This window comes from Pipistrellus hanaki, assembly GCF_964339955.1.
Source record: "Pipistrellus hanaki genome assembly, chromosome: 8".
Classification (NCBI taxonomy): Eukaryota; Metazoa; Chordata; class Mammalia; order Chiroptera; family Vespertilionidae; genus Pipistrellus; species Pipistrellus hanaki.
Window position 1 is genome coordinate 35,537,326 of NC_140510.1, and position 13,862 is coordinate 35,551,187.

General features: G+C 36.9%; 1 protein-coding gene and 1 pseudogene across 2 annotated transcripts in view; one reads left to right on the forward strand and one right to left on the reverse strand.

The window, feature by feature from the left end:
• CCDC148 (coiled-coil domain containing 148) overlaps positions 1–13,862 on the reverse strand; it is a 166,899-nt gene that overhangs the window by 134,914 nt on the left and 18,123 nt on the right. Inside the window, exons 6-8 of the mRNA XM_084891466.1 lie at positions 13,069–13,164; positions 12,810–12,991; positions 1,387–1,525 (exon numbers count right to left, since the gene is read on the reverse strand). Coding sequence (XP_084747592.1) covers positions 1,387–1,525; positions 12,810–12,991; positions 13,069–13,164 — 417 coding nt within the window. The remainder of the gene's footprint in view (positions 1–1,386; positions 1,526–12,809; positions 12,992–13,068; positions 13,165–13,862) is intronic.
• On the forward strand, positions 10,498–11,228 carry LOC311626883 (small ribosomal subunit protein uS2-like; annotated as a pseudogene). The gene is made up of 2 exons: positions 10,498–10,503; positions 10,564–11,228. The product of its transcript is annotated as a small ribosomal subunit protein uS2-like (transcript).

Here is a 13,862-nt window from a genome sequence, read left to right on the forward strand (position 1 = left end):
CCACACTGGCCAGGGTATATATAACAAGTACCTCCTATTTATAGCTCAAAATTAAAACAAATAATTATGGGAGGGTGGGGGAGTGGATAGATGATGATCGTATAGCTGTTTGGCCTCTGCTTCAATTTCTTCATCTGTAAAATAAGTATAACAATGGTACTTCCCTTATCAATTGTTATATGTGCTACAGGGGTTTACTATACACATGCCCGGCATAAGGGAAACTCTATATACATGTTAGTATTGTTCTTCTTTGCATAATTTAAAACACTTATAAAAATGCAGATTATGTGATATTTTATAGGCTGGTCTACTTAAAAGTTAAGTGTATAGACTACATGCTTATTTACATTGTAGGCATCCAGCGCACAATTTGAAATCATGCAGTGCTGCCTACATTTGAGTTGCTCTGCCTCCCTCTCCAAACCTTGAAGCAGCAGCAACCACTGCTGATCAGGCCCTCCCCCAGCGCAAGTGCATGGAGGCCCCTGCTGCCCCACCCCCAACGCTGGGCACGCAACCTCCTCCTGTCTGGTGGACCCATATGGCATCCCCGTTAATTAGCATATTTCTCTATTTTATATAGATAGGTAGATAGATAGATAGATAGATAGATAGATAGATAGATAGATAGATATAGACATAGACATAGACATAGACATAGACATAGACATAGACATAGACATAGACATAGACATAGACAATAGACATAGACATAGACATAGACATAGACATAGACATAGACATAGACATAGATATAGATATAGATATAGATATACTAGTATTTTAAGGTGAGTTTTATGAAATTGGTAACAAGCTAACTTTTGTGTTCTTGTCTTGTCAACTAGAAAAATGAAACAAGTATTTCCAGGCCCTTCTCAGGGAAATTTTAGGCATGGCTATGAATTTGAGGCATTTGTGTGTCAGAGCCATGTAGAGGGGTCAAACAGAGTTATGATGGTGGGGATGGTATAGATAAGAACCAGCCTTCAAGGTGAGTGTTGACTTCCCCATGACTAGGACTAACATGTGGCAGCTCTGTGGGCCACAGAGCAGAAGCAGGCATTCCACTTTCCAGCAAGACCCAAAGATGAAATAACCTCTGATGGTGGGCAGGTCACTGTATACACACCTGAAGTCCAATACTAACAGAGCAACCAAGGAGGCACAGTGACGATCTCTGGGGCAAGTGAGCACGGAAGAGCAAAAGTTGCCCGGGGGGGTCGCCTACCTTCTTATGGGCCACACAGACTTCAAATATGAGACTTCAACCTAGAACACCATTATTTTCTAGGCTGAGGAATAACTAAATTTTGGAGCACCATTTAATATATATATATTTTACTTAACAGTTATGGATCATGAAAACAACCCCCCAGTACTCACCAAATCATGCCTAGATTTGTGAGGAAAATACCGTTGTAACATGTCCAGATACAGAGTTCTTCTGCCACAGAGATCTCCATGATACTGATCCAAAACAGCCTGGTATATCCAGTGTTCTTCTTCACTTAATTGGAAGTTTCTGGAAACGACAAAAATATTACAACATGTTGTTAAGAAATCATGAAGTTTGAGGGACCTCAAACTCTTCAAGCTATTACCAAGTAAGGATGATTACCTAAAATGAAGTCTCTCTCTCTCTCTCTCTCTCTCTCTCTCTCTCTCTCTCTCTCTCTCTCTCTTTTTTAATACATTAGCCAAACTAAATATCTGCTATTGAAAAGGTTCTAAATTCTACTATAATTGGTTCTTTCAATCCTTTATTTGGTCTTGCCATGAGTTCTAGGAGTAATTTGAAGAAGTTTGACAATGAGACATAGTATTGTTAAAATGTTTATTCTAACTCGCCTAATATTTTTAAAATATGACTAGTAAATGAAAATTTTAAAACATTGGGAAATAAATTATTAAACACTAGAGACCCGTTGCATGAAATTCGTGCACTTGGGGGGTGAGGGGAATCTTTCAGCCCAGAATGCAAGAGGGATCCCACTGGTGCATGATCAGGGCTGAAGAGAGATTTGGGAGGCTGGCCAGCTGTGGAGGGACCATGGGAAGGCTCCAGGGTGTGTCTGACCCATCTCCAGGGTGTGTCTGGTCAACTGGACCCCATCAGCAAGCTAGTCTGTTGGAGCATCTGTCCCCTGGTGGTCAGTACACATCATAGCGAGTGGTTGAGTGGCCTTAGCATATCATTAGCATATTACACTTTGATTGAATATTAGGCTTTTATTATATAGGATACAGATTAAAAAGAAATTCTGCTTATTCAACAAAGTTCCTATTTCTAGACTGGAGGAAAATACAAATGTAGACAGTTAAATGAACAATTAGATACCAGAAACTAAGGCCTGAGGAACACACTTCATTTCAAGTTTGACTTTAAAAGCAAGTCTAAAGTTATCTTTTACTTTACCTTCTCAACATCTCACTTTCTAGGGTAAGAGTAGACATTGGTTGTGAAAAAATAATAAGATTACATTTCAGAACATTAAAAAAATCATTTGTAGCCGAAACCAGTTTGGCTCAGTGGATAGAGTGTCGGCTTGCAGACTGAAAGGTCCCAGGTTCAATTCCGGTCAAGGGCATGTACCTTGGTTGCGGGCACATCCCCAACCAAGTAGGGGGTGTGCAAGAGGCAGCTGATCAATGATTCTCTCTCATCGATGTTTCTAACTCTCTATTCCTCTCTGTACAAAATCAATAAAATATATTTTTTAAAAATCATTTGTAAAGAGAATCCCTTCAAGTCATCTTACCAATAACTGTACAATTTAAAAAATTTTTCGTTTTAAATTTGACAATTTAAAACAATAATAAAACTCTTTAAACCAATGATACTAATAGGAATTCCACTGTCTTCACACAAGTTTACCTAGTATCTGTAAAGCATTTCATTATTCTGGTAAGCATAAAGAAAGAAAAGATATTTCTCAAAGAAGATAATCTCTAACAACTCTATAACTGGGGGAAAGAGAGAGAGGGTTACAGATGTTCTACCGGGAAGGATACTCTACAGTTCCTCTGTATGGCCTAATTTGTTGCAGAGAAAGAATTTGAGAAGAATTCATTCATTGAACACCTTAAGTGTTTTGTTCTGTTTGAATCGGTTGGGCACGTATAGACAGTCAAAGGCTTCTGAAAATAAAGCGTTTCAAATAGGGATATTGAGCCTGGAGAAAAGCTTGCCTGAGTGTACTTGGCATTTAAAACACTCTCAAGTCTTCAAGGGCAATATCTCTGGCGTTCTCTCAAGGAACTCATTTTCATTCATGATAACATAAATGCATTTTAATAGCAGAGTTAGCCACATGAATTCTCTATTATTATACCACGGACACAATAATGAGTAGACCTAAAGTCCCTGTCCTCATTCATGTTTTTAAACTGTTTCCATAAGCACAGGGACTTTAACACAGTTTGATTTCTACCTTTATTTGATTACAAATGTGGGTGGGTGCCTGTGGGAATGTGTGCTGGGGAGGAGGAAGAGACAGAGTCTAAATTCAGAAATTTTCTTTTGCTCTTTTACATTGTCATACATCTGTATAAAGGATGCTTTGAAACCATGACAGATCACCTTTATTAGGCAGAATCCCCATTACCAAAATACTGATAATTCACAGATGCACCTTCCTTCTGAACCAATTGGGAGCTGCCTCAGGCAGAAGCCTATTCTCTTACACAAGAACTAACCACAACTTATGACTGATTATAAGAAGCCCACCCTACTTACCCCAAGATGGGACCAACTATGTGATACCATTTGTGCTGCAGAGTTTCACTGTGGGAGCAAACTGCAGCTCATTCCCACTGAGATCTCTGCAGAGACATTTTCCCCTCCTCTATTCTGCTTCCCTCACTACCCTTCTCCAGAGAGCACTGCCCAACAAATCACTTGTTGCAATCTCTGTCTCAGCATTGCTTCTACTGAACCGGACCTAAGGTAATATACAAGCTTTCTTACCCATCATTTCAAAAATAGTTTCAATTTTTTGGTAAAGGAAGTACTTCTAAGCTAATTGCGTTGACGGTCTCTCATACTGAATGGCGGTACAAGATTTTTGCTCAAAGAGAAACTGCAAACAGCAAACATTTATAAAAATGCTTTTCAAATAAAAGCACACATTAAGCAGTGTACGTTGCTATAAATAAATATAGTAGCAGTCGAATGTGTGGTGCTCGCTGAATTTTTATACATCGTGTGAATTATTTAGGTGCCATTTTAATGACAATGTTAAAACCCCTTAAATGTCTGAAATGATAATATAACATTAAAACCAAATATGTCATGAACAATGATTACATTTATTTTGCTCTTCTTACTGATTTTAGAAACCTCATTTCAACAGCTTTTCCAATTATCACAATTACACAAATTGTAAGTCATTTTCCAATATATGTGGAATAAAAAAAAAATCTGAAAAGAAATCATACATAAATACTCACAACATTATTATTTTTAGAGTATTCATAGCAGTTTCCACAGCCGCAGGCTTAAATCTTGAGGCAAATATTCCCATCAGCAATACTAATGGCACAATCAAGCATCTCCATTAGGATGCTGCTTGTGAGGGAGAAAACTCCCACCACTGTGCAAGGCCTGAGTCTTCGGATGGTAAAATTCAGACATAATAGCCTCTTCACAATAACTAAGTAGTCGTTTCTTACATACACTCCAAAACAAAATCAAATTTAATATATCTGCATTTCTAAATTCAGATCTGGACATTTTTTCTTTCCTAATCCAACCTTTAGCTTTCCATTGTTCAGAAAAATCTATACAGACTAGCTTAGCTTTATAAAATAACGAGGATTAGCTTTTACCTTCCAAAGTTCTTGTTTCATTTAACTGCTTTGCTGGTGATTGTGATGAAAGAATTAGCTAAATTACACAGATTGAAGGATATTCTGATCACTTATCCCCTTTCTGAATTAGGGAAAAATGACTGTCGTTTTAAATAAAATAAAAAAATTTAAAGAAGACTTTACAATTATCCTACGCTTTTGCAAGTTTTAAAATATCCTTAGACAAAAGATCTTTGGCAGGTCTCTTCAATTTCTATTCTTTTCATCCACCCAAATTTTCTAATTTAAGTTGTTTTGTAATTTTTATCTTTAAAATAGCACACTAAAATCCTACAGTTTCCAGGTTTGTTGGGCACTTCTAACACTTCAGGGAATTTCAGCCTGCGGATGTATGAGATATTTGCCCCTCAATCCCATCCACCATCTCCTGTCCCAAACATTGAAATCCACTGATCTCATTCCATCATGATTTCCCAGGATACGAGGTAAAACAGATAATTTAGAAAAGGAGGACTATGGGGATATGAGAATTCAACCAGACTGAGACTGATTTTCTCCCTATTTCTACCTATTTGAATCATTCTGAAAATCCAAAACCGACTTCCAATTAAGTTAGCTACCAGTTTTCTCAGTAGTCATATTTAAACCGTTTCCCTGGAATCCGGTGTCATGACATCAAGATACATTTGAGTGTGTGGCAGGGGAAGGAGTGAGAGAGAAGGGGAAGTAAGGGGGGGAGGGGGAAAGTGGTAAATAAAATTCATAAGGGTGATAGGTACTTGAACAACAAAAACAAGTCTATGAAACTAAACATTATGTTTACAAACTGGCTGAAAGTTGTTTTACATTTTCTCAGAGTGAAGGGAGTTTTCCAGCCAAAAAGGTAATTAGTGCTTCCTGAAGCTTGCTGATGACAGTGCTCAGCAAATGAGGACAGGCCTGGAGAGTGGAAACGGCCATGGTAAATCTGGCCTAAAGAGAATCTCTTCTAGTGTAGCACTGTCAGGGGACACCTAAGGCTCCTCCACTAAGAAGCATGCTTGCAGTAGCCACCGTGGTGAATGTGGGTGAAAGAGAGCTCTCACACCATCTGCTTTTCTGGCTGCATTGGGTCGGACCCTCTAGAAAAGATACCTTGACTTCACTTTTTAACTGACTTTCCATATTCGATCCGTCCAAACACCAATTCTAATCAGCCCGGTTCCTGAAACTGTCTTCCCACCCACCACCGCACCACAGGTCTATTGTCCAAAGACAAATCTATCTTTGATTTTCAGACTGACTTACATGAGCTCCCTGGCCTCAGACTCATCTCTGACCAAAGGAACCTGCATCTCGGGTTTTCTTTGGTGTGTACATTTTCTTCCCACGGGATCCATTCCCACTTAGCAGTTCTTGCCTCCACAGTCCCTAGGCTCTGCCCAGTCTGGCTATGCAGGTAGGAGTTCACAGCTAGAATTAAATTGGGATCTCAGGAGTATGGTCATAATTCACTGAATTGAAGAATCCACAGCAGAGTGACCCATCAGACCTTGGACCACATTCTTCTGAGTGTCAGGAAAGTGAAAATATGGCAGCATTCTAAAAGTAATGACTCCAGAATTTCTTATAGGTGGGTTAGGGATGAGAATCTGTTCAGAAGAGAAGGCTATGTAATTATTTGGAAGGTGCAATTGTTATTTTCATAGCAAACATGTTGTTTTTACTTATAATTTTTTTAAATAATATTTTGCATAGAAAGCTCAATTTTTGCTTAGAATGTGTATTTTTTGGAGGCAGAATGTATACTTTGGGATGATGTCAAGATTCCTAATCCATGCCGAAACCGGTTTGGCTCAATGGATAGAGCGTCAGCTTGGGGACTGAAAGGTCCCGGGTTCGATTCTGGTCAAGGGCATGTACCTTGGTTGCGGGCATATCCCCAGTGGGGGGTGTGCAAGAGGCAGCTGATCGATGACTCTCTCTCATCGATATTTCTAACTATCTCTCTCTCTCCCTTCCTCTCTGTACAAAATCAATAAAAATATATTTTAAAAAAAAAGATTCCTAATCCATCCTTTTTCCTACATCCATCCACCACTAATTTTAAGAGGCAATAGTTACTAGTGGAAGTTTTGAGAAAAAATAATCAAGATAAAACAGACTGTTAAAAGTAAAAAGTAATGACTCAACTACCCTATATGCCAGATAGTAAGTAATTATATTCATCATAAAAAATGTAAGGAAAAGGTAATTGTAGAAGATATTGCCCTTACTCCTGCTCTTGTCCACCACAATCCTGATTTTATTCAAGATCTACATTCTTCCATAGCGCTCTTCCACAGCCCTCCCCACCTCCCCCAGGGGAGGTGAGCTTTCTCCAGTTCTGGGAGTAAATCTTGATTAACCTTAAGACATTCACAAATGATCATTCACAAGCTTCTTATTCCTCTGGCCAGTGTTTGGGATAAGCATGGACAAAAGACCCAGTTCTGGCCAATGAAGTGTGAAAAGTCTTCTGGGAAAAGGCTTCCTAGATCTTAAGATAAGTCAGAAGGAAGAAAAGGGGTCTTTCTGCTCCTGAGTGTTATGTTGGGGAGCAACAGCTGTCTGGTGGGAAGTCCTCTAACCTGCAGGAAGACAGGGCAAGAGAATGCAGAAAACCAGACCTCACTGCACTTGACTTCTCTACCTCTGCACTTCGTGTTAAAGTTGCTTTCACTTGAGTTGTGTATTCTCTTGCTTACAGCTACAGATATCCTATTTGATAGTTAAGTGAAGGAAAGAGAAATTATTTTTTAATGTAGCATCCTAATATTCACTTTGGAAGGAAAATATAATGAAAGCTATAGAGATTAAAGAGATGCAGACCCAAGGTGGTCAGAGGCCAGCATATACAATAACTCTCCTCAGCTCATTGGAAACAGACAAGTGTTCAACACCAACAATCATTTTTAGGACGAATAAACTAAACAAAAAACTCAAACTTAAATGAATAGAATTAGTAAAGACAAGATAATCTACAAACACATGATTTGCCCTCATTACTTTTTAAATTTATCAAGCTAAAATCTGCCTCCATGTTATCCATTTTATTTTTCATTTTTAGAGCATAAGAACATTTTAAATTGCAACAAAGTTGAACTGAATAAAATTACTTTATATAGACATTATGATTCAGTTTTCCAGGTTCAAAAGCGAGAATGATAAAACCGGTCTACTTCTTTGGAATAGCATGAGAAAACAATTAACCATCATGAGGGCTTCTAAAATTTTAATTATCACTAAAGACTCTACAATATCACCTCAAATCTACCTGTAATCATTAAGAAATTAAAAAGATGAATTAGAAGAGTGATGGAACTTTTCTGAGTTTGTTTTTTGTTTAGACATTAACAATGTTCAATGTTATATTCCTTTATAGGCACTAATATGGCAAATAAACATAAACCTGTGAGCATGGCGATTATAATTCCTTACATTACTAGTTCTCCATAGCCTCAGTTTAAAAAAAACACACATAAAAAAATTTCCTCTAAGTATTATATTTACCCACAGTTGATCTTCAAAATATAAAGAGTAGGAAAAACTTGTTATGAACATTTGATTTGAAGTATAAATAGGTGATATAATTCCTCTATGTCGCAATTCAGCTATTGTGTCCATAGAAATTTTAATCTTCTCTTTGCTCAGAGCTACACATATTTTTTATTATTTTAATAACAAATTCTATTTGTATTAGCCAGGTTAAAAAATAACATGTCAAAAAAAATAACATGTCAATTGTCTTGGACACAAATCAGTCAAGCTGCTATGTTTTCATTCTCTCCAATCTGATTTACTCAAGGTTAATTTGATTTCACACCCAAGGAAGAACAGAAACTTCTCATCAATGATTCTCACTCCTTGATTTTGTAAAACCCAAATTTCTAGTCTCCCAATGTATTAGAAGTGTAGCTTCGTGCATCATTAGCCTATAGTTCCTGGCTGAAACAATTATATCAAGAAGGCAGAAGTGGGCTGCAGTGATACTCACAAAAAAAGACTGTTGGCCTAAACATTTATAGCCACTATTCTTAGATACACTTTTCACAAATAAATTTAAATAAACATAATGTACAGATACTATACAGGCTGAGTTATTAATTAAGCAAAGGCAAAAAAAAAAAAAAGACCAATTTTGAGTATACCTTAAAACATGGACCCATTGTTTTCCCTTGATAAAATGCATTCCACCATAGCCAAGAGAATTCCCACAGCAAACCAAAGTAGGTTAAATAATCACAAAATATGGCTGTTGGTTCAAAAGTCATAAAGTAATTGTTTTCAATGATGTGTTTATTTTAAGAGAAAGCTACTAAATCTATATGACAAAAATAAGCTCTTAACCTATAATTATTTCCTCCTGCAACCCCAACAAATATAAATTCCAAGGTAAGGTTGGACAATCCCTGTTGGAATACACAATGACTAAATGGGAGCTGCAGTGACCCCAAATATTGCTTGAGTGGGTCATTTCACCACTGTGATTAAGTGAACACATTAGTGTTCAAACAATTATGCTTCCGTTTCTCAGCACTTCTCTCCTTGCTAACCACCCTTGATTGACACACAATCAGCCCAGACCAGAAATGTAGAACCTGAGACTGGACATGCCCAGGAAATGAAACTTTCCAAAAGTCTGAGACTACATTCTCAGAGAAAAATGCCACCTGGTAATTAAGACTCCAATGTTATAACTTGTTCTGAGTTCATCAAGTAAGCAAATGTTAGTTATTTATTATGCTCCTTTCCCTCTTCTTCTATCTTATATTCATCAAGCAACAATCAAACATGTAACTATTTGTTTAATCAAATATTTTTAAAACAAAATTATGTAGGGCCATTCACTGTCTCTTGAGTACTGGCTTCTGATATTGGCTTTTATTTTATCTTTTATCTTTTTGTCAATTCTGCTGGCAAAAGTTTCACATAAGAACAGGAATGCTACACCCACTGTGCTATGTAGATAAATATCAAAAAAGAGAAAGAGAATGTTAACAAGACACTGGTGCTATTTATGGGTGATGGCAATATTCACTGCCCTAATCAACATGCCTACAAGATGGATCAAATGATAGACTGTTGGTGAAAGTATAAATTGTTTCTATTTTCCTAGGAAAGCAATATGGTTAAACCCACTTTTTAAAAAATCATTATTAAATTTGCTGTGGTGACCTTAGTTAATAAGATCATACTGGTTCAAGTGTACATTTTTATAACATATGATCTATATATTACATTGTGTGCCCACCATCCACAGTCAGATCACCTTCCTTTACTATGTATTTGGCCCCCTTTACCCTTTATTAGGTTAAACCTACTTTTGTAGGTTTCACCTACATTTAATACATTGTATTTCAATAAATACATAATTGAAAATACTTAATTACTTTATGACTTTTAATATTCTCACAAGCCTTAGAGCTTTTTGCACTCTTTATTAGTTCCTTTTCTAAAAAATTCATCTTAAAAGAATAATCATGGGATTACTCAAAATATAGTGAAAAAGTTATCTGTGTCAAGGTTTTTAAACAAATATCAAAATATATAATAAATAACTTTGCAAAACCAGGTAGTGGGTTGAATTTTTGTGATACAACCATATATTGTAATACCATGCAAGTAATAATAAAAAAAATAGGTTGTAAAAGAATATTTAACACAATGAAGGTTAGTAAACATAGAAGGTTAATAAACATTTATTGAAAAAAATGAATAATATTGGATCAGATTCATCAAGAAAATCAATGGATATGTGTAGAATACTTTTTCATTTTTATAAACAACATACCTATAACTCCTATTGCCAGCTGCTTCACCCCTGAAACCTTCACCAACCAGATCCAGGCAGCCTTCCGGGAGCCCAGACTTCTGGTGGTGACTGACCGCAGGGCTGACCAGCAGCCTCTCACAGAGGCGTCTTATGTTAACCTGCCCACCATTGCTCTGTGTAACACAGACTCTCCTCTGCACTACGTGGACATTGCCATCCCTTGCAACAACAAGGGGGCTCACTTAGTGGGTCTGATGTGGTGGATGGTGGCCCGGGAAGTACTACGCATGTGTGGCACCATCTCTTGTGAACACCTGTGGGAAGTCATGCCTGATCTTTCCTTCTACAGAGATCCTGAAGAGATTGAGAAGGAAGAGCAGGCCGCTGCTGAAAAGGCTGTGACCAAGGAGGAATCTCAGGGTGAATGGACTGCGCCTGCTCCTGAGTTCACTGCTGCTCAGCCTGAGGCTGCAGACTGGTCTGAAGGCGTGCGGGTGCCCTCTGTGCCCATTCAGCAGTTTCCTACTGAAGACTGGAGTGCTCAGCCTGCCACTGAAGGCTGGTCTGCAGGCCCACTGCTCAGGCTACTGAGTGGGTAGCAACAACCACTGAGTGGTCCTGAGCTGTTCTTCCACAAATTCTAACAGAACGGAAATAAGGTTGATGAAAAATAAACAGTTTCAAATAAATAAATAAGTAAATAAATAAATAAATAAATAATAAAAAGAACAGAGTCAGATTTATCTTTCTTACAGCCTGAATCAATCTGACAGTAATACATCTGTCACATAACAAACACACACACACACACACACACACACACACACACACACCTTCTCCTTTTCTCTAAACTTCTTTAAATAAGGTTGGGATAGGGAAGGGAGAAAGGATGTTTATTTTACAATTAGTGACTTAAATCAAGTGCATGGTTGAGTCAATACATCACTGTGACTGATTTCCCATCATCAATTAATCAACACGTATAAATGATATATTATTCATTTTTCTCCCTCAGCTTTATTGCAATATGGAAAGGAAAAGTGGAAGGCAGAGAAGTGGGAGCAATGAAGCTCTTAGGAGACCAGAACATGTTTGTTAGGGCAGAAGATGAGACCATCACCACAGAGATGTAAGAAAGAAGGCTGGGTCAGGAAAGACTCAGATGTCACCTAGGATTGCCTCGCCGAGTGTGCAGACAAGTAGTAACTGGAGACTGTGGGTCAAGAACCTACTAAAGCAAATAACTCTACTTGGTTGGATTTAAGGTTTTCCTTGTTGTTATTCATTTCTTAACATTAGCAATTTCATATAGAAGCATTTCATTTATAAACAATTCATTAAGAAATGTAAGAAATACAAATATTTGTCATTTTTATTTTCTTCTGTTTCAAAGTAACAGCCCTTAGTAAAAGGACACTATAAATGTATCTCTGCAATAGTTTTTCTTTCTTTTTAAATACATATTCTTTGGGAATAGAATAATAGAATAAAAAGTGTATTTCCATACAAAACATTCCCCAGAAACTTCATATGCCAAACATTACATGAGGTAAACTATTGATCTGAGCCACATGGCATTTCTGAGTTTGTTCATGAAATGAATTTTAATATAGAATTTACACTAGAGAAGTTGACCCTGCCAAAACTGAATTTTAAATCACTTAACAGTATATTTGTCATGCAAGAAAGGATTACAACCAAAAGGACACTTTTTAAAAAAATTAGCATGTTTTTAAAAATTTACAAAATATACTTATGGCTTATACATAAGAGAAAATCACGGTGGATTACAAATACCCTAATTCCATAACTACATTTTTCATTGCAACCAATTATTACTACCGATCTGTAAATCTCCAGTGAAGAAGCATTTCACATCTTGAAATGAAAATCCATAGTTACTAAAATTTCATGTTTGAAAAAACTATTTCTTCCCTGTGTGGTAGAGAGCTCAGTGAGAAGGCTATTTTCATCATGTTTCAACTTATAAAAACCTTTAAAACCACTATTTCAGAGAAATCATTTTGAAGAGGGAAAAAAGAACCATTTCCATTCAACAAATATTCAATCTAAACATTTATCGATTGACTGTATTTCAATCACATAGTACCTTTGAAAATGGTAGACCAGAAGTATAGTAACCTTCCAAAAAATAAATGTAGTAGCAAAAATCTATATAATTCAAGTAGTTTTATGTTATTACCTATTTATGTCTTCTAACAGCAGATCAAAATCTTGAAGTTTCTTTTGATATTTATTGGTAAAGTAACAGAACTCATTAAAAATTGAAGATTTCAAATCAGGGTATGGGCATTCCAAAGCTTCTAATTCCATTGGCAGTTCACTCAGCAGGTTCCTCCTTTCTTCTGAATAATGATCTACTATCTGAAAAGTAAATTAAATGATTGTTTTTATTTAACACCAATGACAAATTGATAAATTACTGTCTGCTTCACACTTACTTTAATACTCCAGTCTGAAAGATTATTTTCCAAATTCTGTTGCTCCACGCTAAGTCTTTCAAAGACAGCTTTTAATTGTTTCTTCACAAAGTCAACCTATTGGAATGTTTAGAACAAATAGTATGCAAATTCTTCTTGTGATTCATTCAATATGTATATTTAAATTCACAGGAATTCATCTCAAAAACCAGTAAGTGATGAGAAATTAGATAAGAGAATCTGCCTTTGAGGACCTGGGGAAGAGGGCTCAAGTGATGCCACAGCCGGGCATGTGTTTATCAGAGGGTCTTCCAGACACATAACTCAAACTAAGCTGGAAGTACATTGGGGTCCTAGCCTCTGAACCCGCATTTTGATTTTGTTTGTGGTGAGGCAGAGAGCTTACCAGATTGTCTGTTCCAATCACCCTTTCCTTCCCTTGCAATCTTGCCTCTAACCCCCAGCTGGGCAAGATTTTTAAATATTCTTATAAACTATTATTTATGAAAGCAATATAACAACACTGCAGACCAATGAAAAATAGAGCAAGAAAAATCACCTAAAAGCCTACATCTAGTGCAACTATGATCATGGAATTTATGCTGTAGTCAGGAGATAGTCAATAAACCAATGAAAAATAGCTATGAGAATATGAGGAGGAGGTAAGTAATGTAAAAATAGGGTGAGTAATATGGAGTGACTATGTCTTCTCTCAAGTGGACTATCAGAACAGGTCACTCAGAAGAGAGGACATTTAAGCAAACACCTAAAAGACAAAAAGTATCCTCAATGAAACAGAGGAAATAGCCAGCGCA